Source organism: Pyrgilauda ruficollis, unplaced genomic scaffold (genome assembly GCF_017590135.1).
Source record: "Pyrgilauda ruficollis isolate IOZ18807 unplaced genomic scaffold, ASM1759013v1 scaffold125, whole genome shotgun sequence".
NCBI classification, from domain to species: Eukaryota; Metazoa; Chordata; class Aves; order Passeriformes; family Passeridae; genus Pyrgilauda; species Pyrgilauda ruficollis.
Window position 1 is genome coordinate 1096013 of NW_024510877.1, and position 26113 is coordinate 1122125.

Sequence of the window (26113 nt, forward strand, 5' to 3'; positions counted from 1 at the left end):
ACCAGCACACATCTGGATCCACACCTTGATTTTCCTTGGTAGGTGCTCGGGAGCTTCCCCTTGTTCCAGGTGATCCAGGGGTGCTGGGGTGGCTCAGAGAGGCTCAGACCTCCTTCCTCCTCCTCACCTGGGCCCTGGAAGGAGAATCGGCATCCCCTGGTCCAGCCTCAGCGATTTCCTTGGGATCAGCCACTGGGATTCAGCCACTGGGATTCAGCCGGGGTCCCGGTGAGGGGGAAGATGGAGGTGGCAGAGGGGCAGCAGGGGAGAGGGTGCCCAGACCCCCAGGGTGAGAACACCCAGCCCTGTCCTTCCACCACCTCCCCGAGCCCCTCCCCATTGCTCCTCACCCCGGGGGCTCGGGAGAGCAGAGGGGTGGCAATGGGAGGGGGTTTCATGCTGGAAAGGGGGGGATAAAGGATAAAACACACTGCCCCCCCTAGCTGTGCTCCAAAAACCCTTCAGCACCCCCGCTCAGGCTGTGAGCCAGCCGGGGGGCACTGCCAGGGACCCCCTGTGCCCCCAGGCCCTGCCATGAGGGTGGGCACGGCGGGGACAGGCACTCACGGTTCCCGGGAAGGAGCGGTGGGACGCGGGACGCTGCGGCTCCGGGGGTGTCCCCAGGGTGGGAGCGGTGCCGGGAGGCGCTGGGAAGGAAAAAACCCCAAGTGACGGTAGGACATCAGCAGGAAAGGGGGGAAAGGGAGGGATAACGGGATACCTGACGGGAGAGCGCCTGGCGGCGGCTCGGGGCAGCATCTTCCTCACCTGCGGCACCGGCCCGTCCCGCGCGGAGCTGGCGACAGCAGGAGGGGCTCCGGCAGCGCCGAAACAGCATCGAGCCCCCTCCTCACCCACCCCCCAAAGTGGGGAGCCCCCCGCGAGAGAGCCGCGATGCTCCCGGGAGCATCATCCCGCCTCGGCGGGGACCCCCGGCGCCCCCTCCTCCCCACCAACCCCCGGGGGGCTCCGGGGGAAGGACAAGTTCGGAGGCTCGGCAGCCGCTTGGACCGTCCGTGGGCCCGGGCCCGGTGGGACAAAAGGGGCGGGAAAGCCGTCGGAAGTGATGCGGCAGTGACGCGCCCTCTCATGACGTCACGCCGGGTTTAGGGGTGTGACGTCACGGCGCGACAGGAAACACCTCGCTCAGAGCCGCCTCTTTATTGGTGAAAAGACTTTATTAGGGTAAAAAAAAAAAAGGTGAAGGGGGTGCGCCAGGCCGGGGACCGGCCCCGGGCTGGCGTGACGTCATGGGGTGAGGTGTGACGCAGTTCCTCCATCCAGGTGTGGCGGTGGGAGCGGGACCCCCCGTCCTACCTGCAGCGGCCACCGCGCAGGGAGCGGCGGGTCAGGCGGGTGAGCAGCACCTTCACCCGGCCCCAGTGCGAGCGCCCGTCCTGCGGGAGAGGCGCGGTCAGAGGGGACACCCCAGGGGCTCCCCCGCCACTCCCCGACCCTCCCCAGCCGTACCTTGTCCGGTGCCGGGACACCCGGCCCGCCTTCGGCGGGGTCCAGCAGGCTGGGGGAGCTGACCGAGTGTCCCCACAACCTCCGGCACGGCCCGGGGTCGGCTGCTGCAAGGGGGAGCAAAGCTGGTCAAGCTTGGGGGTCGGGGAGGCATCGTGCTGCCTTCCCACATGCTGACCCCTCACCCGGTCCCGCCATCCCACCCCGCTCACCTGGCACCGGTGCTGCCATTCCCGCATCCCCCAGTGCTCACCTGGCCCCAGGTGCCGTCATTCCCGAGCCCACCCCGCTCACCTGGAGCCTGGCTGTCCGAGCAGGAGCGCGGCCGGAACCCCTCACCCCTCCAGGTGCCCAAATCCTGACTCGGAGGCTGCCGGCTGGGCTGCGGGCGAGGAGAGGACGGGCAGCGTGTGAGCTGGGACCCCCACACCCCCTCCCCGTGCATCCCCCTCCTCCCGGCGCTCACCAGCGTGGCCGGGCGGGCGCAGCGGGCTCCGGCCGCCTGCTGCCGGAGGGCGCGGTTGTCCTGCTGCAGCCGCGCCAGGCGCTCCAGCATCTGGCACACGTGCTCCAGGTAGCGCAGCCCCTGTCCCGACACCGCGGCCTCGGGCATGGCCCGGGGGTCCCGAGGGGGCCGAGTCGCCCCCGCCGCTCCCTCGGCCTCCTGGGGGTCCCGCGGGGGCTCTGCCAGGTCGGCGGCGCTGGCGCTGCGCCGGCTGAGCTGGCGAGGGCAGCGCTGCCTCCTGCTCCGCTGCGCTGCCTGCAGCAGCCTCCTGCTGGCCGAGCGGCTCCGGGGGGTCCGGGGGGGCTCCTCTCCGGGGGGCTTCTCCTCCGCCGGGAAACTGTCCAGGGAGAAGTGGCTCTCGGAGCACAGCAGGGCGCGGGGCGAGTGCTCGCTGCTGGCCATCTCCACGCCGGAATCCTCGGACTCGGACTTGAGGAACCTCCCGCCGGCCGGGGGGCTGCTGGGGGGCTGCGCTGGCGGCGGGGGGGGTCCCCGGGTGCTCATGCCCCGCGGGGGCTGCCGCGGGCTCTCCTGCAGCCGGCGGTAGACGCTGGCGGAGGTGCGCACGATGCAGCTCTCGGCCGACTCCCAGGGACCATCTGCAGGGCAAAGGAAGATGGGTGGGCTCAGCTGGGGGGTCCCTGGGCAGAAAACTGGGTGCCCACCACCCCTGTAAGCCCCCTGCAGCAGCTCCAACCGTGCTCAAGGCCTCTCTCCCCCCTGCCCAGCAGCTGGGAATACGCTCCTACAACCCCAGTGTGTTGTCTCTACTCCCCAAAAACAAGGCCCTGGCCTCAGCCATTCTCCTCCTCCTCCCAAGCTGAGCTGCTGGGGGGCACCCACGGCCCCCACCCTGACCTGGGCAGGGCTTTTGAGCCAGGTCCTTCCTGTATCCCCCTCCAGCTCAGTGCCAGCAACCCAGGACACGGCTGGGGGATCCCAGATCTGGGATGGCTCCAGGACCACCAGCTCCTCACACCTGTCCCCGTAGGATGAGTGGCATCGCCAGCCGGGATGTGCCCCCCAGCACCCCGCAGCTCCAGCGGGGATCGTGCTGCATCCACGGCAAGGTCTCGGCACTCCGTGCCCAGCACTCGCTCCCTTCCCAGCCAGGCCGCGGCTCAGGGAGGTGGCAGCGGAGCTTTGGCACCTCCTGCAGGCTGCCCACCCCCCAAAGCCCCGCTCGGGGGGGGCTTACACCCCCTCGAACGCACTCACAGCAGCTGAACCTCCTCTTCCAGACGGCGCGGGAGCCACCCCACATCGCCGAGAGCCAGAGCCGAGTGCCGGGCGCGCGTCCCGGCGCTCCCTTTTATTGCCACCCCAGCCGGCGACGGGCCCTGCATCCAGAGGCACCTCATTACCCGACCGGTTCCCAACTGGTTCCTCGCAGCGTTTGGGATCAGCGATACTGGCTGGGCCGGTGGTTAAGGACTCCTTCCCACCCCAGCTGGGAAGGCGAGAGGGTTGTTTGGGCGCCGGCAGGCAGCCAGGTGCCGCCTGCATCCCACCGAATTCCAGAAAACTCACTCAGGGCTCCAGCGTGGGCTGAATTCACCGCTCGGGGGTCTCGGTGCTCCCAAATTCCTGCCCCTCCTGCAGCCACGGCACTCACCGTGCATCCCTCGGGGGCTGGAGAAGCCGAGGGGAGCCGGGAAGTCGCGGCCAGCCCCGGGACAATCCGGCCGCTCAGTGGGATTGAAGCGCAGCAATGCCGGGGAGCAGCCCGCCCGCCCCAGCAGGATTGAATCCCAGGAATTCCGGGGGGCAGCCCCTCCACCGCAGCTCCGTGGCCGCTGCCAGCATCCCCCTTCCCACACGCCGCGATTCCACAGGCTCCGGGACCCCACGTGCCAAGGGGCCGCTTCCCCCGCCACCACGGGGGTGTCACCGCAGCCCCACGGGCGTGGGGGGCACCGGCAGGGCGAGAAGGGGCGTGGGGGTCCCCATCAGCTCCTCCCGGGGGTGCCCCCCGCCTTGGCAGCTCCAGCTCAGCCCTGGATACCTCCCAGATGTTGCTGCTGGAGGGGTCCCGGCACAGCTGGGCTGTGGCACACTCGGAGGTGGGCCCTGGGTTTTGGAGACCCCCACGCCGCATTTGGGGACAGGCACCGGCCCGTCAGCCCAAACATGGGAAGGGAAAACCTGAATTCCCAGCGCAGCCGGTACGTGGGCCCCTCCCAACAGGGAGTGGATGGAAACCAGGGCTGCAGGGACCCCCTTTAGCACAAACTGGGGGTTCCGGTGAACCCCTGGGCTCCTTCTCAAGCCCAAACACAAACTGGGGTTCCAAGGACCCCAGGTTCCCTCTCCAGCACAGACACCTCAAAGCAGAGATCCCTGAGGATCCCCTCCAGCATGATCCTCGCAGGCTGGGACCCCGAGGGAACCCCCAGCCCAGGGGCCACCGACTCACCGGGGTCAGCACGGAGCGGCTGCACCGTGAAGGCTCCGCGGCGGCGCAGCATCCTCGGGACGTTTCGGGAGCGAGGGGGGAAAAACCCGGGAATAGGGAGCGGGCAGGGAGCACCGGGAGGCGGCAGGGAGCACGGGGGCTGCTCCTCCGCTGCTTTATCCGGCGGGGCCGGGGGCGGCACAGCCCCGGGGCGGGGCGGGGGTGAGGGGCCGCCCCTACCTGGGCAGCCCCTTCGCCCCCAGCCCCAGCTGTGTTATCCCATGAGGGCTCAAAGCGTTTATTCTTCTTTTTCCCGTGTGGAGAGGGCGGGAGAAGGGCAGGACGATCATCATCATCATCATCATCCGCCTCCCTGCCTGGGTGTCATAGAGCCATGGAACGGTTGGGTTGAGACCTTAAAGCCCATCCAGTGCCACCCCTGCCATGGGCAGGGACGCCTCCCACTGTCCCAGGCTGCTCCATCCCAAGCTGATCCCTTCCATCCTGGGATCCAGGGGCAGCCCCAGCTGCCCTGGGGTGATTCATTGGGAATTCGATGGTGGGAGCTCCATGACAGGGCCCAGGGCTCACGGGGGGCTGTGGCACACCCCGAACAGACCCCAGTGAGACCCCAGGCAGGAGGGGAGGGGGCGGTCCTGGCTGTCCCTGCTGCAGAGGGACAGGGGAAGGGACAGGTCTCTCCCAGGCCGCTGATAACAGCGAATCCCAGATAATAGCGAATCCCAGATAACAGCAACGCCCAGATAACAGCAAAGCCATCTCCGTGCACGCGGGCACGGAGGGCGGGGAGCGGCGATAAGAGCACCTGGAGCAGGACAAAGGCCTCGGCCAACAGCCCCCAGTAAACTCGGACACCTCCCAGGGACACGGGGAGGGGCCAGCCAGCCCTGAGGGCAGCCCCGACCTTCCCGGGAGCAGGACAAGGGGCGGCACCGGAGCACCTGGACCCCCACCCCCGGTGCAGGCAGCAGGGCTGAGGGGTCTGGGGGGGTCCCTGTCTGCACCCCGGGTTTGGGGTAGAACCCTCTTCCCCCTGCCCTGGGGTCCCGGCACAGAGCAGACACGGCAGTGGAGCAAATATATATTATATTTAAAGAGAATCCGCTTTAATTCCTCTGAGAAGCGCTTTGCAGTCAGTGCACAAGCGGTGCCAGCCCCTCTCCGGTACCCAAGTGCTCAAGCGACCCCGCCCCAATGTCCCCTCGGTGTCCCCCAGGCTGAGAACTCACCCAGCTCATCACACACACCCACGAAGGGGGCGGCTGCACCGCATGCCCCCCACATCCCATCCATCCCCAGCCTGGCAGCGCCCCCAGCCCCCCAGGCCAGCCCTACCGCGCTGGGGTGGGACAGCCCCGGCCCACGGGGGATGCGGGGTGACCGCACCGCGCGGTGCCGGCGGCCGGGGCTCAGGAGCGGGGGGACACGGGACGGGGCACGGGCCCCCCCGGGGGTCCCTGGTAGCGCAGGCGGGCGTGTTTCTCGCAGAACAGCTCGTCCCCCACCCAGAAGTGGCCGCGCATCTTCAGGCTGAGGCCGCAGTCGGCGCAGGTGTAGCAGGACGGGTGCCGGTAGCGACCGTCCTGGATCCGCACCGCCTGTGTCCTGCGGGAGTGGGGACAGGCGGTCAGCCGAGCCACTCCGGGTGTCCCCAGCGTCCCCTCCCACCCGGGCGCAGCCCCATGGTGGCCCTGGAGCGATGGCAGGGATGGATCCCTCCCCGGGACCACTCACACCCCAGGACCGCCCCCATTTTCGCCCTGAAGAAGCAATGGCAAGGACGGATCCTGCCCTGGGACCCCCGGGCCCCCAGCCCCATTCCCACCCTACCCTCAGCCCCATTTTAACCCCTCCGGCAGTGACAGAAGGGATGGGTTCTGCCCCGAGACCTGCCCCACCCACACCCAGGATTATTTTATCCCTGCCGGGAGCAATATCAGGATCAGATCCTGCCCCGCGCCTGACAGCAGCCCCTTTTTGGCTTTTCCAGCAGGGATGGCAGGGACAGACCCAGTCCCGGGACCCCCAGGCCCCCAGCCCCACTCACGCGATGCTGCTCCCGCACTTCTCACAGACGTGCAGCTTCTGCACCCCGGCCACGGGCTTGCGGGCCCCGGCCGAGAGCCGGCTGGGGAAGGGGGCTGCGGGGCCTCCTGTGGGGACACCAGGCCATCAGGGTCCTGCCACCCCCGTGCCAGACCTCCCACGGCCCTCCGTGCCCTCCTCACCTCCTTCCTCATCCTCCAGCGCCTCCTGGAGCAGGCGGAAGGTGCTGGATTGCCGCGGGGCCGCCCGCAGCTCCCGGTTCTCCTGCAGCATCTTGTAGACCTCCGAGTCCTCCTCCAAGCGCCTCATGGCCGGCTCCGAGCCCTGGCTGCGGGGCGCAGCCCGAGGGGAGATTTTGGGGGGTTCCCAGCGCCCGGATTCCAGGATCCACCCGGCTGCACCCCACGGCCCGTCCGCCACCTGCTCCCTCCACCCCGGGAGCTGCCCCAGCCTGCCCGGCCCTCCCACGGCCCCACCTGCCTACAGGTGAGTTAACCCTTTCCACGGGCTCCCTCAGCACCCACGGGTGACAAACCAGCGTGGGGACACGGGGCTGGGGGCTTCCCTTCCATGGTGTCCCCCCCACAGAGCCCCCAGCCCGCTCCGTACCTGGGCCAGGTGCTGGGACAGGGGGAGGAGAGGCGCCTCTCCCGGGGGGTTGCCCAGGGGTTTTGGGGGGCTCCGAGCTCCGGTGAGGGTGGGCGCGGGGGGGGAGGCAGGACGGCCCCCTGGGAGCTGCTCTGGCGGCTCAGGCGTCGCTCCTGGCAGGGGGAGAAGTGAGGAATGTCCTGGGGGGGCTGGGCTGGGCTGGGAGCCCCAAATGGCTGCAGCAGCCCCCAAAATGGCCTGAGGGTGCCCACAGACCCCCCCTCTCCCCGAGACACCCCAAGGACACCTGGCCCAGGCCCAGGGGCTTTCCCCAAGCCCAGATCTCCAGAGGGATGCAGGGATGCTCAGTGGGGCTGCTGCTTCTCCTTCCCACCCAGGCTGGGGCCAGTGGGACCCCCCAGAGGGGCCAGGGCAGCCCCCCCACCCCATAACCCAGCGCCCCTCCCCTCCCCTCCCCTCCATCTGCTCCTGCTTAGCGGCCCCGGCGTGGCCGGGAAGCGCAGCCCGGGCTAAGTGGAAGCTGATGTTGCCGGGAGCAGCTGCCACGCAGATGGGATGGGGAATGGGAATGGGAATGGGAATGGGAATGAACCCCGCGGGACCCCGGGTGGGCGCAGGGCACAGGAACCCCCTGCCTGGACCCGCGGAGAGGGAGAGGGGCAGCGCCGGGGCTCTGTGGGGTCACGAGGGATGAGCTAAACTTAGGCACGGGAGGAGCCGGGCCTTGGCCTCATCCCTGGGATGCGAGGAGGAGTGGGATGGACCAAGGGCAGCCACCCCCTCACCGCCCCTGGGCCGCGGGGTCTTGGGTGGGGGCTCGGGCACGGCACCCTCCTGTCCCCAACCCTGTGGCGGAGCTGGGAGGGACCCTCGGGGGCAGGGACGGACCCGGTGGGACAGGGAGGGACCCTTCGGAGCCGGCACCAAAGCAAACAAGGAGCTGGGGAGGAAGGAGGGAGAGGGCCGGAGGAGCCAAGGGGCGGCCGGGGCTGCGGCCAAAGGCAGCTGGGAAGGGCCGCGCTCGGGGCCGCGGCGCTTCCCAATTTGGGCTTGAAAAACAAGAAAAAGAGAAAGCGGGAGGGAGGAAAGGAGGGAGACGCCAAGGCCGGAGCCAGAGGCTGCCCGCAGGGAGGATGGGGCAGCCGCGGGCATCCTGGCACCGAGCTGGGGAGGGAGGAGGCAGCCAGCCCCCGGGCATCCCGATCCCACTCCCGGGGTGTCCCGATCCCACTCTCGGGGTGTCCCGATCCCAATCCCGGGGTGTCCCGATCCCAGTCCCGGGGTGTCCCGCCGCGGGTCCCTGCCCGGCCAACACCCCAGTGCCCCGGGCTGGCAGGAGCGGGGCTGGGCCTTCCCAAACTGGTTTGGCCTCCCCAGGCTGGCGCCGCTGCCAAGAGGAGCAAAACATCCCTGGGCAGGTGCGGCGGTGCCCGCGGGCCGGGGGTGCTGCCAGCGCGGCGGGGAGGGGACACCCGCGGCACCCACCCCAGACGGGGACCCCGAGGGACAGCGGGGCTGGGCAGTGACGTGGCCGTGGGAGTGCAGAGGGAGTGGTTTGGGGGCTCAGAGTGGGGTTGTTTTGGGGCTCAAAGGAGGGTGGTTTGGGGACTTCAAATGAGGTGATTTGGGGGCTCGAGGGGGGAAGGTTTAGCATTGCAAAGGGGCAAGGTTTGGTGGTTCAAAGCAGGGTGGTTTGGGCTTTAAAATGGGGATGGTTTGGGGGTGCAGAGGGGGATGGTTTTTGGGTTCAAAAGGTTTTGGTCCCCCCAGCATCTCTGCCCGGCCCCCTGCAGCCCCCCCAGCTCCCTGCTCACCTGGGGGAGGCCGGGACAGGTGAACTCCTGCTCCAAGGGCTGTGAGCTGGGGGAGAGAACAGAGCCATCAGGGGGGTCCCTGGCCCTCCCCAGCCCCCTTCTCACCCCCAGCCCCACACACAGCCCGGTGCAGCGTTACCTGGCACTGCCAGGTGGGTGGGTGAGAGATGCCAGGCTGGGGTCGAGGGTCCTCAGGGCACTTCGGCTCTCACTTGGCATCTGCAGCGTGTCCTGGGGAGGGGAGGGTGACACCAGCAGCTGCCACCAGCCCTGGCTGGGGGTCCGGGGCGTGCAGGGGCTGCCCGGGGCTCACCTGGAAATGCGAGGCCAACATCTCTGGCAAGGTGTCCCCGTTGGTGTGGCTGAGAGATGGCACAGGGGACCTGAGGGCCAAGGGAGAGCAGCAGGGTTTGGGATCTGCCCCAGGAGCCCAAAACCGCCCGGTGTGACCCCTCCCTGCAGCCCCGGGAGCCGCGGAGCAGCCGGGTACCCAACTGGGACCAGTTGGCCAGGTAACGGCTGCCAGCGCTGCCTGGCCTCATTAGCACCCGACTCCTTAATTAGAGAGCCGGGCCAGGCCCCCGCGGGGATGGCACCGCCCCAGGAGTCACGGAGGGGGAGAACAGGTGACACACACGTGGTTGGGGACCCCAGCCCGCGTGCAGACACTGCTGGCACCCAGGGCCAGGTGTGGGGGCTGCCCCAGCACCCACCTCTCCACGTCCAGCCGCAGCTGCCCCGGGCTCTGCCTGATCTTGTTCTGCGCCTCCACGTTGAGCATCTCAGCCGTGCTCTCCCCATTGATGGTGACAATGACATCTCCCGGCCGGAGGTCACCCGTGGCCGCCTTCCCGTGCTCCGTCACCTCCGCGGAGAAGGTGACATGCCCCGGTGACCCCCCCGTGCAGCGCAGCATCCCCTGTGCAGCCCCCACCCTGCTGGGATGCTCCCGCCCTCTGGAATCGCCAGGGCCCTGCCAGAACAGCGCCAGACCCGATGCCAGGAGGGGACCACGGCCTTGGAAACAACTCCCGGAAATTTGGCACAGCCCAGCCCAGCCCAGGGGCCACGGGAGCCCCCCCAGCCGCCGCCACCCGCCGTGGGCCGTTCCCACGGAGCAGGATCCCCCAAGGACAGCAAACAGGATCCACTCCCCGGAGCAGCCCGGCCCGCCCGGAGCCCCGGCGGCTCTCCCCGGGCCGGGGACACGGGGGGGCTCCTACCTTGGAGACGGTGATGGGCTTCCCGAAATCTCTTCCCCCGGAGATGCGGAAGCCCCACGGGGCCGGGCCGGGCAGTGTCACTGTCACCGTCACCGGCATGGCAGCGGCGGCTCTGGGTGGGCAGGAGCGAGGTGTCAGCGATCCCGGGCGCCGAGGGGATGAGGCGGAGGGGACCCCCCTGATCCTACCCACAGACCACACAACGAGGGCCTCCCTGTCCCCGCTGCACCCTGAGGGTCCCCAGCGCCGGCAGCGCTTTCCTTCCGGGGAGGGGACCCAGGTCCTCGCAGGGTGTCAGCAGCCACCACCGCTTCCTCCTGTCCCCCGAGGCTGGCGGCTTCCTCCCCCGGGCCGGGGGGTCCCAGGCACCCGGCGGTGCAGCTGAGACAGCCAAGGTCGTTCCCAGGAGCTGGAGCAAGGCAGGAAATCGGTGACGCCTTGGCAGCAAGGCCGGCGCTGTGGCCTGGCAGAGCTGAGACAGTGGGGTTTGGAGGGGAGGATGTGGCAGCGAGGGACGGGTTCTGCTGCTCACCACAGCAGCGTCCGACACCAAGCAGCCCCAGTCCTTCACCCCACAGCAAATCCACACTGGTAAAGGACGCTGAGGATCCCCCGGGGGTGGCACAGGGTCCCCGTGGCACCCCGGTGAGCGGCACAGCGCTTGGTTCAGATAGGATGGGTGGGGATGTGCAGCCGCATCTCCTAAATCCACACCAGATCCCATCCCACCCATCCCGCCACAGCCTGGGAGAGCTGGGCAGCCCATCTGGAACCGGGCACCCCGTCCGGCACAGGGCACCCCGTCCGCAGCCGCCGGGAATGTTAAAAATCCCAAGAGCACAAAGAGGGGCTTGAGAGGCTGCCCGGAAGAATTTCCTGGGCTGGGCTTCTAGCGCCGGGAGCAAACCCCAAACCCAAACCCCCTCCCCATGCCCAGCCGTGCTCAACATCCCTGGGCAGCGAGGGCTGCCAGCCCGGCGACCCCCACACCCACTGGGCACCAACCCTAGACCCCCCGACAGCCCTGAACCTCTTCTCCATCCCTGCACCCCTTCTCCAGTCCCTGCACCTCCCCTCCGTGTCCTGCACCCCTTCTCCATCCCTGTCCCCAGCCCTGTTCGTGTCCCCCTTCTGCACCCCCTGCTCCCCTCCCCGGCCCCCGCACCCCACCTGTGTCCCCGCTCCCTCCCGGCTCTGTCCCCGCCGCACAGCGATGTCTTTGTGCCCGCGGCGCCTGGCGGTGCCGCCTGGCACCCGCGGGGCGAGCGGCGGGGACGGGCGATGCCAGGAGGCGCGGGGACTCGGGAACTTGGCACTCGCGAGGGACGTGGGGACACAGTGTCGGGACGTGCTCGCACATCCCTCTGCAACCCCGGGCACCGGGACCCCCGACGGACGGACACCCCCCACAGCCGCAGCCCCCCGCGCCCCCGCGCACTCACCGGGGCGGCCGAGCCGGGCGGCCCCGCGGGGCTGCGGAGCCGAGCGCGGCCCCGGGACGGCACCGCCTCCTGCAGAGGAGCCGGGCCGGGCCCGCCCCCAGCGGGCCGGGCCCGCCCGTGGGCGTGGGGGGATCCCCGGGCCCCACGCAGCGCCCGGCGCCGCTCCCCGCCCCGCGGCTCCGCGGTGGGACGGGTCCCGGGAGCGGCTCCACCCCAATCCCGGCACTCTCAGAGTCGGGCTGAGCTGAGCTTTAATGACGGAAAAGAAGCGAAGGCGACTCCCGGACACGCACCCACATCCCGGGGCACGGCCGTCATGGTCAGGCCCGGCACCGCGCAGAGCCCCGGGGCGACCCCCGGGGCGGTGGCACCGGGCGGCGGTGAGGAGGGGGCGGGTTAAGGCACCGGGGCGGGGGAGACACCCCGCGCTGGGGGATTCGTCCCTGTTAGAAGCAGCCCCATAGGGGCGGGAGGGAGCTGGAGGCACTTCATCCCCGTGGGGGGACACGGCGGGGACACGGCGTGGCCGAGGCGGGACAGGGGGAAGCCCCCGGCCCCACTCCTCCCACCGGGGTCCCCACGGCCGCGGGTCACACCGGCGCCACGTAATTCCCGGGGAAAGTGCCGAATTTCTGCGTCCTCCTGGACACTCCTGAGGGTAGAAAGACACGGAGAGGCGGTGAGGGGTGAGGGTGGCACCTTGTCCTCATCCCTGTCCCCAAGGCGGCGGCCACGCACCCACGAACCAGCCGTCGTCGCATTGCTGCATGACATCCACCCTGTCCCCTTCCCGCAGCTCCAGCTCGTCGGCGTTTTGGGGCCGATACTGGTAGAGTGCCCGGTACCTGCGAGACAAAGCATGGGCAGAGCCCACCCCTCACCCCCACGGGTCCCTCGTGGGGACACCGCGCCCCGGGGACGCTCCTGGCGCTGCTTACGGGGTCCACCGGATTTCGGAGCCGTTGTAGGACGGGGCGGGCTCGGGGCGGGCGCTGGTTTGTGCCGCCGGGATCGGGCGCTGTGGGGGGACACGGAGGGTTCAGGGCGGCACCCGCAGCCCCAGCGGTGCCGGGGCACGATGCCGGGGCGGGGGGCACTCACCTGCTCGGGGGTCCAGGCGGGACGCCAGGGCTCCTGCGGGTGGGCGGCCGCAGGGTGCGGGGGGCTGGCAGAGGCCACCAAGGGGCTGGGGGTGCCAGCGTGGGGCAGCTTTGGGGACGGGGGGAAGGTGGCACCGAGGTGGCGCGGAGAGGACGGTCGGCCGCCCGGCACCCCGGGACCCCGCTGCGCTTCCCGGGGGGAGCCGGCGGGAGCCTGGGGGATGCGGGGGCCGGGCGAGCGCTGCAGGGACGGGGATCCGGCCGCGGGCCGGGGGCTGGCGGGGGCGGGAGAGGAGGGGATGTCCTCGGAGGTGGCTTTGACCCGCGGCTCCTTCAGCACCTGGACGTAGGTGGCGGGGAAGATGCCCTGGCGGCTGGTGCCCGAGATCCGCCCCTCGTACCAGTTCTCGTTCACCCGCCGCACCAGGCAGATCCGCTCGCCCTGCCGCGGGAGGAGAGGGCGGGTCAGCTCGGAGCGGCACGGAACGGCCCGGAACGGCACGGCACGGAGCCGCGATACCTTGCGAAAGGAGAGCTCCACGTGCAGATCCCCTCGGAAGTTGTAGAGCGCCAGCGCCTCGCCGTATTCCAGCACCTGGAGCGTGGGAGCCTTGATGGGCTTGGGCACCTCCGTGGGGGGCAGGATCTGGGTGGGACACGCGGGTGAGGGGCAGCGCCAGGAGCCCCCGGCCCCGCTGTCCCCTCTCGGCCCAGGCTCACCTCCACGTAGTTGGAGGGGAAGATGCCCACGCGGCCGTGGTGCTCCCCCTCCAGCCAGTTCCTGTCCACCTCCTTATGGATGTAGACGATGTCCCCCTTCTGCAGCGTCAGCTCCCTGCAAGGGACACTGTCACACCTGTCCGGGGGCACAGACCTGTCCCCGGCTCGGCTGGCAGGGCCACCCCACGTGCTGGGGCTCCCCCAATCCCCATCCATCACCCGAGGGGACGGCGGAACCCCAGGAGTGACCCCGGTGCTTACTTGGGAGACTCAGCTTGGAAGTTGAACTTCAGGCGAGCAGCTTTCATCTGGGGAGGGAGAGCAGAGCTTACAGGGAGCCACCCCCAGTCCCAGCCCCCCCAAACCCCACATGGCACGGGACCATCCCAGCCTCACCTTTTTCTCCTCCCTCTTGACGGCCTCCACGGGGTCCCCCAGGTCTGACAAGCTGGGGAGGGTCCCTGGCCTGAGGGTGTCTGTAAAGAGCGGGGTGTCACCGGCCGGGGTGCTTGGGGTGCCCCACAGCAGGGCTTGGGGGGCTCAGGGGGATAAAGGGGGCTCACCTCTGCCAGGGCTCCGATCACTGGCCAGCCCCAGCCCACCCCGCTCCATGCTGGGGGTGGCAGGTGAGTGGTGGGTGACAGGGGGGCTCCACAGCCGGTGGGGGGACAGGGGGCTCCTGTGGGGTGACAGTGGCTCAGGGCAGGGCTGAGCCTCGTATCCAGCCCTGCTGCCATGAGCCCTCTCTGCTCTGACCCTGCTGCACTTGGGGGGGCGGGACCCCTGCATCCCACAGATCAGGACAGGGGGGGTCCTGTGAATTGCATGGACCGGGACCCCTGGGTCTCATGGACCAGGACATCAGAGACCCTCAGGACTACTGGATCCTATGGACCAAGACCCCTGGGTTCCACAGACCAGGAATTCGGGGTCCCCCAGAACCAGAATCCCAGAATTCCATGAACCAGGATATTGGGGTCCCCCAGAACCAGGACCCAGGGATCCCTGGGTACCCCAATGTGAAGACACAGAACCAGGACCCCCGGGTGTGCTCTCCTCGCCCCTCCAGGGGCTCCTCCCCGGGGCAGCCAAGCGGGACAGGTCCAAAGTTTTCCGGCAGCGCCGGCAGCACGGCCCCGCTGCCGCCGAGCAGGAAGCGCCGGGGAGGGCTAATGAATAACCCCGCTCCGGGGGGCGCTTAAAGAGCCCAAATGCGCCCCCCAAGCCGGAGGAGGGGTTGGGGAGGGGGGGAGCCACCCCCCTGCGCCCCTGGGGGTTACGGTAGGGCCCACAAGAGGAGGCGCTTGTGCTTGTTTGTTTGTTTTTGTTTGTTTGTTTTCCTGCCGCTGCCGGGGCACAGAGGGGTCTGTGGGGACACCCTGGCGTGCCCACCCCATCCTGGGCTGCGCCCTCATCCCGGGGTGCCCACCCCATCCCGCGGTGCTCCGGCACCCGCCGGCACAGCTGTCCCCTCCCCGTGCCCGTGGGGACATGGGGACACGGCGGTGGGAATCCGAGCGCCGTCACCTCCCCTGGGACGGAGCCAAAGGCCGGGACACGGCGTCCCCGCTCCAGGGACGGGGGAAAGGGTCAGCCCCGCTCCGGCCCCGTCCCACCCAGCGGGCAGCCGGCCCGGCGCCGGGTCCCACCCGTGCCGGGGTGTGGGGGGACCGGGGGGCCAGCGCTGCCGCGGGGGGCTCGGTGGGGATCCCGTGGGGGATGCCGGGGGGCTCCCATCCCGCGGGACGCTGCAGGGACAGCCCGCCCCACACCCCCAGAGCGCGGTCCTGTCCCTCGCCTCGAGCGGGGTCTGGGCAGGGGGATTTGGGGGTGCGCGGGGTGGGAGCGGCCGCTGAACTCACCGAGCAGCCGGGGAGGCCGGAGCAGGGGAGCGAGCGGTGGGAGCAGCCGCCGGGCTCTGCCGGGAGGAGCGGGAGGGGGTGGGAGAGAAAAATTAATCATCCAGGAGGCCGAGTCTCGGCGGGAAGCGAAGGAGTCCAGCTCGGCTGCGCCAATAAACCGCCGGACGGACGGACGGACGGATGGGCTGGGTCCTAAAGCCCCACAGCCACGGCCACGGCTCCAGGCCGCCGCTGAGCAGCCGTGCGTGGGTCCAGATGTGCATGGAGCCAGCCAGGCAGGCACCGAGCTGTGCACGCATCCAGATGTGCACGCAGCTCGCTGTGCATTCACCCGGCCGTGCAGGCATCCAGATGTGCAGGGCTCCAGCCGTGCACACATCCATCCAGTTGTGCACCCATCCAGCCGTGCATGCACCCAGATGTGCATGCACCCATCCGAGCACTAATCCAGATGTGCATCCCACCACGTGCATGTCCGAGCCTTGCACAAAGGCTGAGCCCACAGCTGGGTGTGCCCACAGCTGGATGCCCTGGGGGAACCAAGGGGCAGCAGGAGGGGCCTGGGGTACCTGGCGGGGGGTCCGGTGTGCCTCCATGTCCCTCATGTCCTTGTCCAGCTCCTCGCTGAGCTGCTCCAGCTCCTGCTCCAGCAGCACCTGCACGGGCAGGACGGGGCAGTGGCAGGCCAGGCTGGCACTGCCCGCGGGCACCGGGACCCCCCTGCCGCCCCCTGCCCCCCGCCTGCCAGCACCACCTCACCTCGATGGACTGAGCCCGCTTCGGCCGCGCTGCTGCCGGGGTCTGGAAAGGGCACGGGGCCGGTCAGGGGTGTGCCCACCGCAGTGCCCACCCCCTCCCCGTGTGCCAGGACCTGCCTACCTGCTCCCGCGGAGAGAACTTCCCTGGTTCGTAGTCAAAAATGCTGCCAGGCTCGGCGGTAGCAACGGTGGCACCCCAGCGGGTCCTGTGGAGGACGGGAGGGGTTCAGCCACGGCCGCCCCCACCCCGTGGGCACCCACGACGCCGTGCCAGGCTCACCAGTCCATCCCGTTGTGCATTCCGGGGGGCTCAGCTGGGGCCGAGCCCCTCCTCCGCGGCTTGGGGGGCGATGGGGGCGCCGTGGTGGGGCAGGAATGGGTGTCCCAGTCGGGCTCTGAGGAGGGGGGAGGTGAGCGGGTGCCGAGCCGTGCCCGCTCCGTGCCACGCCCGCACAGCTGGGCTCACCTGGCAGCTTGCGGTGGATCTGCCGGAACATGCTGCGGTACCAGTCCCGCGGGCTGTCCACGCTCTAGGGGGACACATTGGAGTGGTGAGGGGGTGACAGCGGGGTGACACCCCCGCCCTGTGCCCCCACTCACCGAGCGTGAGGTGGGGTGGGCGGGCACCTGGGGGCTGGGGGCTTTCATCTCCTTGGCCGGCCAGGTCTGGTACCAGTCATTCACTGGGAACAAGGTGAGCGTGGCGTGGTGAGGGGGTGACAGCGGGGTGACACCCCCGCCCTGTGCCCCCACTCACCGAGCGTGAGGCCAGGGGCATCCCCGTCTCGTCCACGGGCCCGATGCCATCGTACTTCACCCAGCGCCTCTCCCGCCGCTTGCTGTCCTTGGTCCAGGTTGCCGACCAGCCCGGGGGCCGGGGGCAGGCGGGGACAGCCCTGCAGGTGAGCGTGGCTCAGGTGGGCACAGCTCGGGGCAGCCCCCAGGGGTGTCCCCAGGCTGCTCAGGGCTCTCTGTACCTGAGCTCTTGGGTGCTCCCTGGCTGTTCTCGGCGGTGCCGCGGCTCTCGGGGTCATGGAAGTGGAAGTTGAGGGTGTTGGAGCCGCGGTGGCGGATGACGGGCACCTGTGGCACAGGGAGGGGCTGGCACAAAGGATTGGGGGCGCCCCCGAATCCCCCAGCATGTGCCAGCCCCCAGCCCCACTCACCCGTGTCACCGTGTGCTGCGGGGACACCTGCAGAGGGGGGTGGAGGCGGGGAACATCCTCCACACCCAGAGCCGCGCTGCTGTCGGGGGGCAGGAGCCGGCCCGCCATGGCCGGGGGGGCGGGATGGTGCCCGTGCCCTGTGGGAAAAGCAGCTGTGCTCACGGGGCAGCCCGTGGCCCTGTTTTTTGGGCATTCCCGGGCTTTGCCAGAGAGATGGAGGCTCGGAGGAGCCCCAGCCCCACCGCTGGGAGCATCCCCTGTTATTACAGGGGACACCACGTGTGGGGTGACAACCGCGGGGGCAGCGTCCCCAGCTCAGGGAGCCTCGCGGTGCCAGGGGAAGGAGCTGTTCCTGTTCAGAACCAGCCCTGGCACGGGTCCCCACCTCCTTCTCCATGCGGAGCCAGACCACCCGCCCCTCTCCCGGCCCCGGCTCCCGAGGGATGGATCCAGCCCGCCGGGCTCTCCGGGAAGAACACGCCCGGAGCGGGCCGGGGCGCTGGCTGTGCCGCGTTCCCACCGGCCCGGCATCCCGGCGCGCTGCCCTCCGCCCGGGCACGTGGCGGCAGCAGCGTCGCCCGCCCGGGAGCGCTGCCAGCGCCGGGAACACGACAGGGCAGAAATATTTCCCCGCCCTGCAGCGCAAACAGGGAGGGAGAGGGGACGGAGGGACGAGGAGCCGGGAACGCGCGGCCGAGCCCGGCACCGCCCGCCGGGAGGGCGATGCTGTGACTCACCGCGGACCGGGCGGGGGGCAGCTGGGGGGGACGGGACCCCCGGAGCACTTCCCGACACCGGGATGGCTCCGGGGGCGAGGGCAGCACGGGGGCCTCTGGGGGACACCTGTGCCCTGGCGGGTCCCTCACGTCGCCGTCCCCACCCCGGCAGCGGCGCTCGCAGGTGCCAGACCCCGCCTCAAACGGGGCGTCCTGGGGGGGCTGCCGGGGGTGCCAACCCGACACAGAGCCCTCTGTGTGTGTGTGGGACCCCCAAATCGGGCCGGTGACCCCTCGGCTCCCTGTTTCCCACACCGCTGGAGGCTCGGTAGCCCCAAGGCCGTAATTAATGTTAATCACCCCCGCAGGGAAACTGATGTGCCCCGGGGCACAGAAAGTAGGGTGCAGGCACCATCCCCCCAGGGCACCCCAAAAATCTCCACGCCATTCCCAGTGCAGCGCCCACACAGGGCTCGGCCCCATCCTTCTCCTCCTTTGGAGTGTCCCCCAAAACCTGTCCCCGGGGGTCCCCTCGGAGCCCCCCCTCCTCGCCGGCCCCCCCAGCCAGCTCTTACCTCCTGGGCGGTGCCACCGGGGGCCCCCGGGACTCACCGGGGTTTTGGGGAGCCCCGGGGCGAGCGGGACGGAGCTGCGAGCGGCAGGGAGGAAAAATCCACGGCACGAACTTTGCCGGGAGAAGGAGCGGGGGGGCCTCAGCGCACCGTGGGGGTCTGGGAGGGGGAACCCCCCAGGAGCATCCCCCGGGAGGGTCGGGAGGCACCGTCCTGCCCGGCGCTGGGTCCCCGTGTGCCCCGGCCCCCCCGGGGTGCGCTGCCCCCCCAGCGCTCCCCGCTCTGGAGCGGGGCCGGCCCATTCAGAGTTTCCAGTGACATTTCCAGGGATGGGATCCAGGGAATGGAGCCAGGAGGCTGAACTCATCCCACGCCCCGCGCACGCGTTCCCGAGCACCCGGCCCCCGCTTACGAAACGGGGCGAGCCCGGCGTCGCCGGCCCCCTGGCGCGGTGGAGACGGGGACTCGGGGGGGACTTTCGGGAAAGGATGGGGAGGGAAGTGCCGGGTGGAGGTCGGGACTGAGGGGAGGAGAGGGGTCTGTGCTCCTCTGGACCTCCGAGTGCAGGGATGGGGGCATGGGGAGAGCAGAGCCCCCATCCCCACTGCTGCCCACTTTCCCACGGGTAACCCTCCATCCCCTCCATCCCTCCATTTCCTCCATCTCCTGCATTCCTCCATCCCTTCCATCCCTTCAATCTCTCCATCCCCCAGGGATTTGGACACTGGGGACCCCCATGTAAGACCCGTGTGCCCTGCCTGTGACCCACTTCACCCTCTCCAGTTCCCCATCCGATGGAGAAGGGGATTTAGGGGGGATTTTTGGAAGAGGATGAGGAGGGAAATGCTGAGAGGTGAGGTGCGAAGTGGGGTCTGTGCTCCTGCGCCCACCCAAGCCCTGGTGTGGGGCACAGTCAGAGCAGAGCCCCATCCCCACTGCACCCCTCCATCCCCTCCACCCGCCCATCCCTAAGGAATCCGGGCAGGGGTCCCCCAGGGAACACCCCCCTGCCCTGCTCTGCCCCGTGTCCCCCCTCGGGCAGCGCCCGCACCCACCACTCACCCGCCGGCCGCTTCCTGCTCCCCTAAACTGCTGACACCCCCAAAACGGGGCTGCCCCAGCCCTTCCTCATCCCGTGAGCTCCCACGTGAGCTGCCGGGGGGATGGTGGCTTCGCTGCCACCCCTCGGTCCCCACCGAGCCACCGCCCCCTGCTGCTGGGGACGAGGGGGACGGTGGCAGGAGCCCTGGCTGGCTGCGCCCGGGGACACCGGGGACACCGGGGACGCAGGGGACAGGGTGTCCTCCCCCCGCCACGGCCCTGAGGGACGCAGCTCCCACCCCGGCGCCGTGGGAATGAGGCAGCTCCTTGGTGCCAGCTGGGGACACCGTGGCGAGGACACAGGCTGGGGACAGGGGCTGATCCTGCTGGAAAATCCCGGGGTGACAAGGGCAGGGATGGCAGCAGGGCCGGGGAGGGTTAAACCCAGCGAGGGGACCCCGACCCCATCCCTGCTGCCAAGGGGTGACCAACCATCCCCTCCAGGTCCCCCGCAGCTCCCCTCCAGCCCACCAAGCGACACCTCTCGATGTCGCAGCCCCCACTGGCGATGCGAGGAGCAGCCCCCTTCACCCCAGCCCCCGTCGGGGTGCCAACACCCCCTGCCCAGACCCCCGCTCACCTCCTGGTCCGCACGCACCGTCCCCGTGCCCGGCGCGGAGCCTCCAGCGCCGGCCCTGCCTCGGTCCCTCCCTCCCCGCGGCTCCCAGCACCAGCCTCCGCTCACAGATAAATATTTAACGCGCAGCCCGGGCCGGGATTAACAAAGGGCGAGTGTTTCCTGTTTGCTCAGCGCGGCGATGCCAGCCGGGAATGTGCGGCCGGCCCCGGGGATGCTCCCGGGGATGCTCCCGGGATGTGCCGGGAGCCCCCCGGTGCCGAGCGCGGGGTGTGGAGCGATGCCGGGGCTTGGGGGCTCCCCAGTTTGGGTGGGAACACCCAGGAAAAGGGTGGGAGAGCCGGAGCGTCCTGCCCGGGGCGTGCCCCGGGTGCATCCGGCGGCTGGGAGCGGGGATGCTGCGGGGAGGAGCAGGTGGGAAACAGGAGCACGTGCTGAGCCGAGCTCGAGGCGGGCGCTGAATTCCCGAAGGAATTCCTGCTGCCATGGGGAGGACGGCCCGGAGTCCTCCAGAGCTCATCCTCGATATTTGGCTGCCACTTGGGAAGAGGGGATGGATCCCAGGTGTGGAAGCCACAGCAGCTTCCCGGGAATGATGCAGGAGGGGGTCCCTGGGCAGGATCCATGGAACTGTGACCGTCTGGATCCACCCGGATGGATCCCGACCACCCCAGGGCTGCTCCCTGAATCCTCCCTGTGGAGGGAATACCCCCAAAAGTGACAAGGAAGGAGCCGGGGTGGAACAAGAGCTGGCACATCCCGTCCTGTCCCTGCTGGCACGGCGTTATTTACCCAGGGAAGGCCGAGGAGCGGGAGCCGAGAGCTCTCCAGATCCAGCCGGGAGCCGCCGCTCCGCGTGTGCCGACGTGCCGGGGGCTGGGAGCCGCCTCTGGGCACTGCCCCAGCCCTGGAGAGGCTCTAAAACCCCCCAAGTCCTCCCTTCTGGCAGCACAGGAACCCCCCTCAGCCACCCAAAAAATCACAGTGGAGCGCAGTGACTGTGTCAATTTTTAACTTTTTTTTTCTTTTTTTTTTCCTCCTTAAAGATGACTCCGATTTTACATCGAGACAGTTCTAACAAATTCATTCCTTGTTTCACAAAAAAAAAAAAAAGAAATTATATTAAATAATTTCTGCCAATAAATAACATTTTCACCATTTTTTTTTCTCCTTTCAACAGAACTAAAAAAAAAAAAAAAAAGCAAGAAATAAAAATAAAAATTAAAAAGGAGGCAGTCTCCAGGCAACGGGCGTATGATCCTTCAGCATCGAGAACCCTAAAATCACCATCACTGCACCCCTGGAGGGCTTCAGGTCCTCCCTGGCCGAGGTTTGGTGGGATCTGCATCCCGGCCAGCTCCCCTGGCCAGGTGGGATCTGTGCCAGAGGCAGCCAGAGGGGTTCTCCCAATCCCAAAAAGAAAATTAAGCTTGAACTCAACCCACCACCCGCCCCATTGCCGACTCCCCTCCTTGGACATGCACCTTGCTAGAACATGCAAAAAAACCCAGGCTGCAGGGAGGTGGGGGCTTTCCCTGGATTTGGGGGCTCCCTCGGGTCGGGGGGGCTCCCCCGGGGCCCGTGGGCTCCCCTCAATCCCGGTTGTCCAAGCTCCAGGTGGCAGCCGGGGAGGGGAAGGGACGGGCGGGAGCTCGGAGAGGAGGGGTCAGAGACAAGCCCAGCTCCGAGGCGCTGGATTTGTGGGGGAAAAGGAGGAAAAGGGGGAATTTGGGGGCGTCTCTGGATTGTTTTTTTTTGGTTTGCCGTGGTGGGGATCGGGGCAGGGAATTCTGCTCCGAAGTTGTCCCCAAAAAAGGGGAGGGGGGATCTCGGCTGGGGGCTGTGCAGGGGAAGCCCGGCAGGGAGGGGGGCGTTAATTGAGGGGGTAATTAGCACCCAGAGCCCCATCGCTGCTCCTCACCCCCTCGGGAACTGCTTCAAAGGGAAGAGGGGACCTGGCAGTGTGACATCCACACGTGCTGGTGCCACAGGGACATGGGGGCAACTTCCAGCCCTTGGCCACCATCTCCGGGGCTGGGATGGTGCAGCTCCACCAGCCCCAGGGATAAGGGGGGACAAAATCCCACCCCTTGGCCAGCTTCTCCAGGACAACCAACACCCAGCCCTTTTCCAGGGCTGGGACACTGGGAAGCTGCAGTTCCAGCAGCCCCAAGGATTAGGGGGTTGGATCTGAGCTCCCAAACCATGAAGCACAAGGTCCAAAAAGGATTCTGGGGAGGGGGAATTGGTGATGCCAGAGCAGAAGAAGAGGGTGGGGGGACAAACTGCCAGCAAAGCAAATCCCCCTCTGTGATGGGCCGGGCCCTGCTGACCCCCCCACGCTGGGAACAGGGGGGTGCCAGGCTCGGGGTCCCGCAATTCCCATCCCAAATATCCCGACTAAAACCTGGCTGCTTGGGTGAGATCCCAGCCTGGGTCAGCACAACACGCCCGAACATGCACGGGCAGCCCCGGGCACGGTCTGTGTGCCCGGGTACCACACACGGGCTCACCGCGCTCACAGGAGGCCCTGAAAGGACAAAGAAATACTCACAGACAAAAGGCAATTTGGCCCCACTCCTCGGACTGGGGGGAGAGAAGCTCGCTCCAAACATCTCGCACTTTTGCAAAGCGGTGGGCGTGGAAAAAAAATGGGATCAAAGGGGGGAAAAAAAAACAACCAAAAAGAAAAGAGGAAAAAAAAAAAGAGAAAAAAAAGAGGGGAAAGTGGAGGCATGTGACTGAAAAGTGTGGAAACCCAGCGGTCTGCTCACAGAATCCTAAACAGCCCCGTGGGATTAGGTGACGTGTGAGCCTAAGACAATTTGAAAGCTTCCTGGGAAGTTGCTGTTTTCCTCTGGAGCTGGAATCGCCGAGGCAAGACAGCAAGATCCAGGGAAAGCCTTGGCAAAGATCCCCTGGGAGAGGCTCAGCCCTGCCTGCAGAGAGCACGGGAGAAGGGGGAAAGGGAAGGCTGGAGAGGGGTGCTGCAGGAGCTGCTGCCTCGGCTCCAGGCAATGCACACGGCTGGGAAGGGAAGGGACCAACGGGAATCCCACAAAACCCTTCCCCAGCACTCCCAGTTTAAGTGGAAGAATGCTCAGTGACAGAATGCTCAGCTCCTACTCCAAAATCCCTGACAACACCCAGGGGGTGTCCCCTGGGAACCCCCAGGATCCCTGTCCAGAACCCCCAGGATCCCTGGGAAGCCCCAGGATCCCTGTCCAGAACCCCCAGGATCCCTGTCCAGAACACCCTGCCAAAATTCCTGCCAGACCCACTCGGTTCTGCCTTCCAAGCCCTCCCTGCTTCCCCATCCAGGGCTGCCCTGTCACCAGCACTGAGCCACATCTCCCAAAACCAGCAGTGCCCCACCCATCTTATCCCAAAGTTTTATCAGCAACCCCCTGCTCCAGCTGCTGGGAAAGGCTGAGCTGCCCACGGCTCCGTGGAACAGCCAAGGGTGGGTGATGGCCAAAGCCACACACCCGCTGGGGGACACTGAGGTGACACTGGGGGGGACCACCCTGTCCCCCACACCCCAAACTGCTCAGCAGGGGCTGACTCCAGAGCTGGGAGCAGGGAATGTGCCGTGGGCTGGGCACTGTGGCGGTGGGGGAATGGGGGAGCTGCATCCTCCAGGGTGTAAATCACCTCCTTCTCCTTTAAAACTCAGGCCCTGCAGCTTTCCCAAGGATCATCAAAGCAGAGATAATTCCTCTGCTCTGAATCAGAGGGATTCCCAAGGGAATTCTGCTGCACAAACTGCTCCAAGAAGAGCCACAACACGGGGCAGCACTTCCCCCACCTTCTCCCTATTTTCCTTTGGGACTCCCCTGGGATAAAACTGAAATCCTGAAGGAAAAGGTGCTGTGATTGGTGTTAACAACCCTGGAGCCCTTCAGAGCTACCCCTGGCTGTCACCTTGGAAAAGAGGGATGGATCCCAGCAATCTGCCTTCCAGGGAATTGGTTGCTAAAGCAGCAGCTGCAGGTAGGCAAGAGGTGGAAGAAAACAACAGGAAAAATCTGGGAAGAAAACAGGTGTGTAAAGGAAAACCAACCCAACCGTATCCTGAAGGGAAGGACCTGCTTTGGAAAGCTCAGGCTAACTCCAAATTGTGCCAAAGCCAACGACCCAAGTTGCCTGGTTTGACTGATTTTTGTTTTTTAATCCAACCCCTCCCTGGCAGAGGTTTGGCCTCTTGGCGGGGGCAGCTGGACAGCACAACACTCCTGGGATGCTCTAGCAGTTGGATTGGTTTTTAAACCAAAAAAAAAAAAAAAAAAAAAAAAAAAAAAGGACATTTTTATATATATTGAACTTAAATAAAAAAAAAAATTACAAAATGGTCGCTTTCTTACAGAACGGATGCGGACTGGATTTATGGACGTGCCTCCAGGTGAAGTTGGTTTCTCCCCCTGCCCCCACCCCACCCCGATAATAAATAAATAAAATTCATGAAGTTTTGGATCCTCTGGCGCTGCAGCCCCGGGCGCTGGCAGCGTTACTGGGGTTTCTTGCCCGTGCCGTTCTTGTCCGCAGAGTTCGAGGTTACCAAGTTCACGGGGCCGTCCGAGTGCAGCGAATCCTTGCGCGGCGGCATCCGCTCGTTGATGCGGTCCAGCCCCCGCGCCTCCTCGAAGCTGCGGATCTTGTGCTGCGGGGAGAAGCCCCGGATGGCTGCGGAGGGAAGGGAGCACAGGGAGGAGCCGTCAGCAGGAGCCGCGCGTTTCTCCCCGAGGAGCCCTCCAGCACACGCCAGACACCAACGGGGACAAGTGGAGGGGACAGAAAGCACCTGGCTGGATTTGGGAATGATTTGGGGAGGTTTTGGTGTTTGGGAGCAGCTGGCAGCGAAGTTTAGGATTTGCTCTGCTCCCTAAGAGGAGGATCATCTTTTTAGGGAGGTTTGGGATTTGCTCTGCTTCCTAAGAGGAGGTTCTTCTTTTTAGGGAGGTTTGGGATTTGCTCTGCTCCCTAAGAGGAGGTTCTTCTTTTTAGGGAGGTTTAGGATTTGCCCTGCTTTCTAAGAGGTTTAGGATTTGCCCTGCTCCCCAAGTCCCTAAAAGGAGGTTCTTCTTTTTAGAGAGGTTTAGGATTTGCTCTGCTCCCTAAGAGGAGGTTCTTCTTTTTAGAGAAGTTTAGGATTTGCTCTGCTCCCCAAGTCCCTAAAAGGACGTTCTTCTATTTAGAGAGGTTTAGGATTTGCTCTGCTCCCTAAGAGGAGGTTCTTCTTTTTAGGGACATTTAGGATTTGCTCTGCTCCCTAAGAGGAGGTTCTTCTTTTTAGGGACATTTAGGATTTGCTCTGCTCCCTAAGAGGAGGTTCTATTTTTTTAGGGAGGTTTAGGATTTGCTCTGCTCCCTAAGAGCTTTTCATGGAAGCAAGCAATGGTTTGGATTGGGAGATTAAAATCATCCAGTTCCACAATCCCAGGTTCAACCTTGGACACTTCCAGGGATGGGGCAGCCACAGGTTTTCTGGAAATTCCATCCCACTACCCTCAGAGGAAGAATTTCCTCCCAATATCCCAAACCTCCCCCTCTTTTAATAGAATAGGAAGAACTTGATAAACCAGACAAGTGCTTGCTGTCCCCAGAGAGTGAAATCTCAGGAAAATTTCAAAGCTGAAAAACACGACACTAAAAAATAACAATTAAAAAGAAAATAAAAATTAAAAAAAAAAAGGCAAAACCCAGAACGACAGAACAAAGACACCACCACAAGGCTCTGAACTCTGACACAAACCACACACTGCAACACCAGGAGAGGGAACAGCTAGTCCTTGGATCACAAAGGCAAAATTCTTGCATGACCAGGAGACACACGGGCAGATTTGGGAGGGATGAATCCCACTGAGGAATTTCATGTCCCTGTTCCGTCACCCTCGCCCTGATGACACGGACCAAATGTGAAACTCCTTTGTGCTACGGAGAATTTAAGGAAAAGGAGCCCGTGCCAAATCTTTTACAAGGACTTGGCTGGCTCACAAACAACTTCCCTTGGTAAGCAAAG

General features: G+C 66.5%; 4 protein-coding genes across 15 annotated transcripts in view; all 4 read right to left on the reverse strand.

Annotated features, from left to right (window-relative positions):
* Window positions 1-428: 428 nt before the first annotated feature.
* CUNH8orf58 (chromosome unknown C8orf58 homolog) lies at window positions 429-4657 on the reverse strand. 4 transcript variants are annotated; one of them, XM_041490618.1, is made up of 6 exons: window positions 3503-4657; window positions 3187-3312; window positions 1934-2571; window positions 1762-1849; window positions 1471-1574; window positions 429-1397 (listed from the first exon to the last, which is right to left on the reverse strand). In XM_041490618.1, exons 1-6 carry the CDS (start codon window positions 4068-4070, stop codon window positions 1314-1316), a joined length of 1608 nt encoding a protein of 535 aa, XP_041346552.1. In that variant the 5' UTR covers window positions 4071-4657; the 3' UTR covers window positions 429-1313. The 4 variants fall into 4 exon arrangements, with proteins under 4 accessions (XP_041346552.1, XP_041346553.1, XP_041346551.1 ...); XM_041490619.1 differs by having other exon boundaries at window positions 429-1574; window positions 3191-3312; window positions 3503-3601; XM_041490617.1 differs by lacking the exon at window positions 3187-3312 and having other exon boundaries at window positions 429-1574.
* An 800-nt stretch (window positions 4658-5457) lies between these two features.
* PDLIM2 (PDZ and LIM domain 2) lies at window positions 5458-11571 on the reverse strand. Of its 7 annotated transcripts, none has more exons than XM_041490616.1 (11): window positions 11523-11571; window positions 10273-10489; window positions 10081-10192; window positions 9571-9722; window positions 9171-9240; window positions 8997-9088; window positions 8858-8903; window positions 7044-7195; window positions 6617-6762; window positions 6436-6541; window positions 5458-5993 (listed from the first exon to the last, which is right to left on the reverse strand). In XM_041490616.1, exons 3-11 carry the CDS (start codon window positions 10177-10179, stop codon window positions 5798-5800), a joined length of 1059 nt encoding a protein of 352 aa, XP_041346550.1. In that variant the 5' UTR covers window positions 10180-10192; window positions 10273-10489; window positions 11523-11571; the 3' UTR covers window positions 5458-5797. The 7 variants fall into 7 exon arrangements, with proteins under 7 accessions (XP_041346550.1, XP_041346549.1, XP_041346546.1 ...); XM_041490615.1 differs by having other exon boundaries at window positions 10269-10489; XM_041490612.1 differs by lacking the exon at window positions 11523-11571 and adding an exon at window positions 11251-11516.
* A 185-nt stretch (window positions 11572-11756) lies between these two features.
* Window positions 11757-19365, reverse strand: SORBS3 (sorbin and SH3 domain containing 3). The gene is given in 22 exon segments (XM_041490678.1): window positions 11757-12174; window positions 12261-12367; window positions 12461-12540; window positions 12624-13064; window positions 13143-13268; window positions 13343-13457; window positions 13604-13650; window positions 13739-13818; window positions 13906-14021; window positions 15205-15260; window positions 15774-15860; window positions 15964-16005; window positions 16084-16168; window positions 16243-16357; window positions 16429-16492; window positions 16720-16917; window positions 16920-17045; window positions 17129-17246; window positions 18106-18137; window positions 18420-18553; window positions 18556-18660; window positions 18663-19365. Coding segments are annotated over 22 exon segments (2796 nt in total). The 5' UTR covers window positions 19123-19365; the 3' UTR covers window positions 11757-12112.
* Window positions 19366-21089: 1724 nt separating this feature from the next.
* PPP3CC (protein phosphatase 3 catalytic subunit gamma) overlaps window positions 21090-26113 on the reverse strand; it is a 41159-nt gene continuing 36135 nt past the window's right edge. For all 3 annotated transcript variants that reach the window (XM_041490677.1, XM_041490676.1, XM_041490675.1), the window contains one exon: window positions 21090-24777. In XM_041490677.1, the coding sequence (XP_041346611.1) occupies window positions 24602-24777 (176 nt within the window). In that variant the 3' untranslated portion in view covers window positions 21090-24601. The remainder of the gene's footprint in view (window positions 24778-26113) is intronic.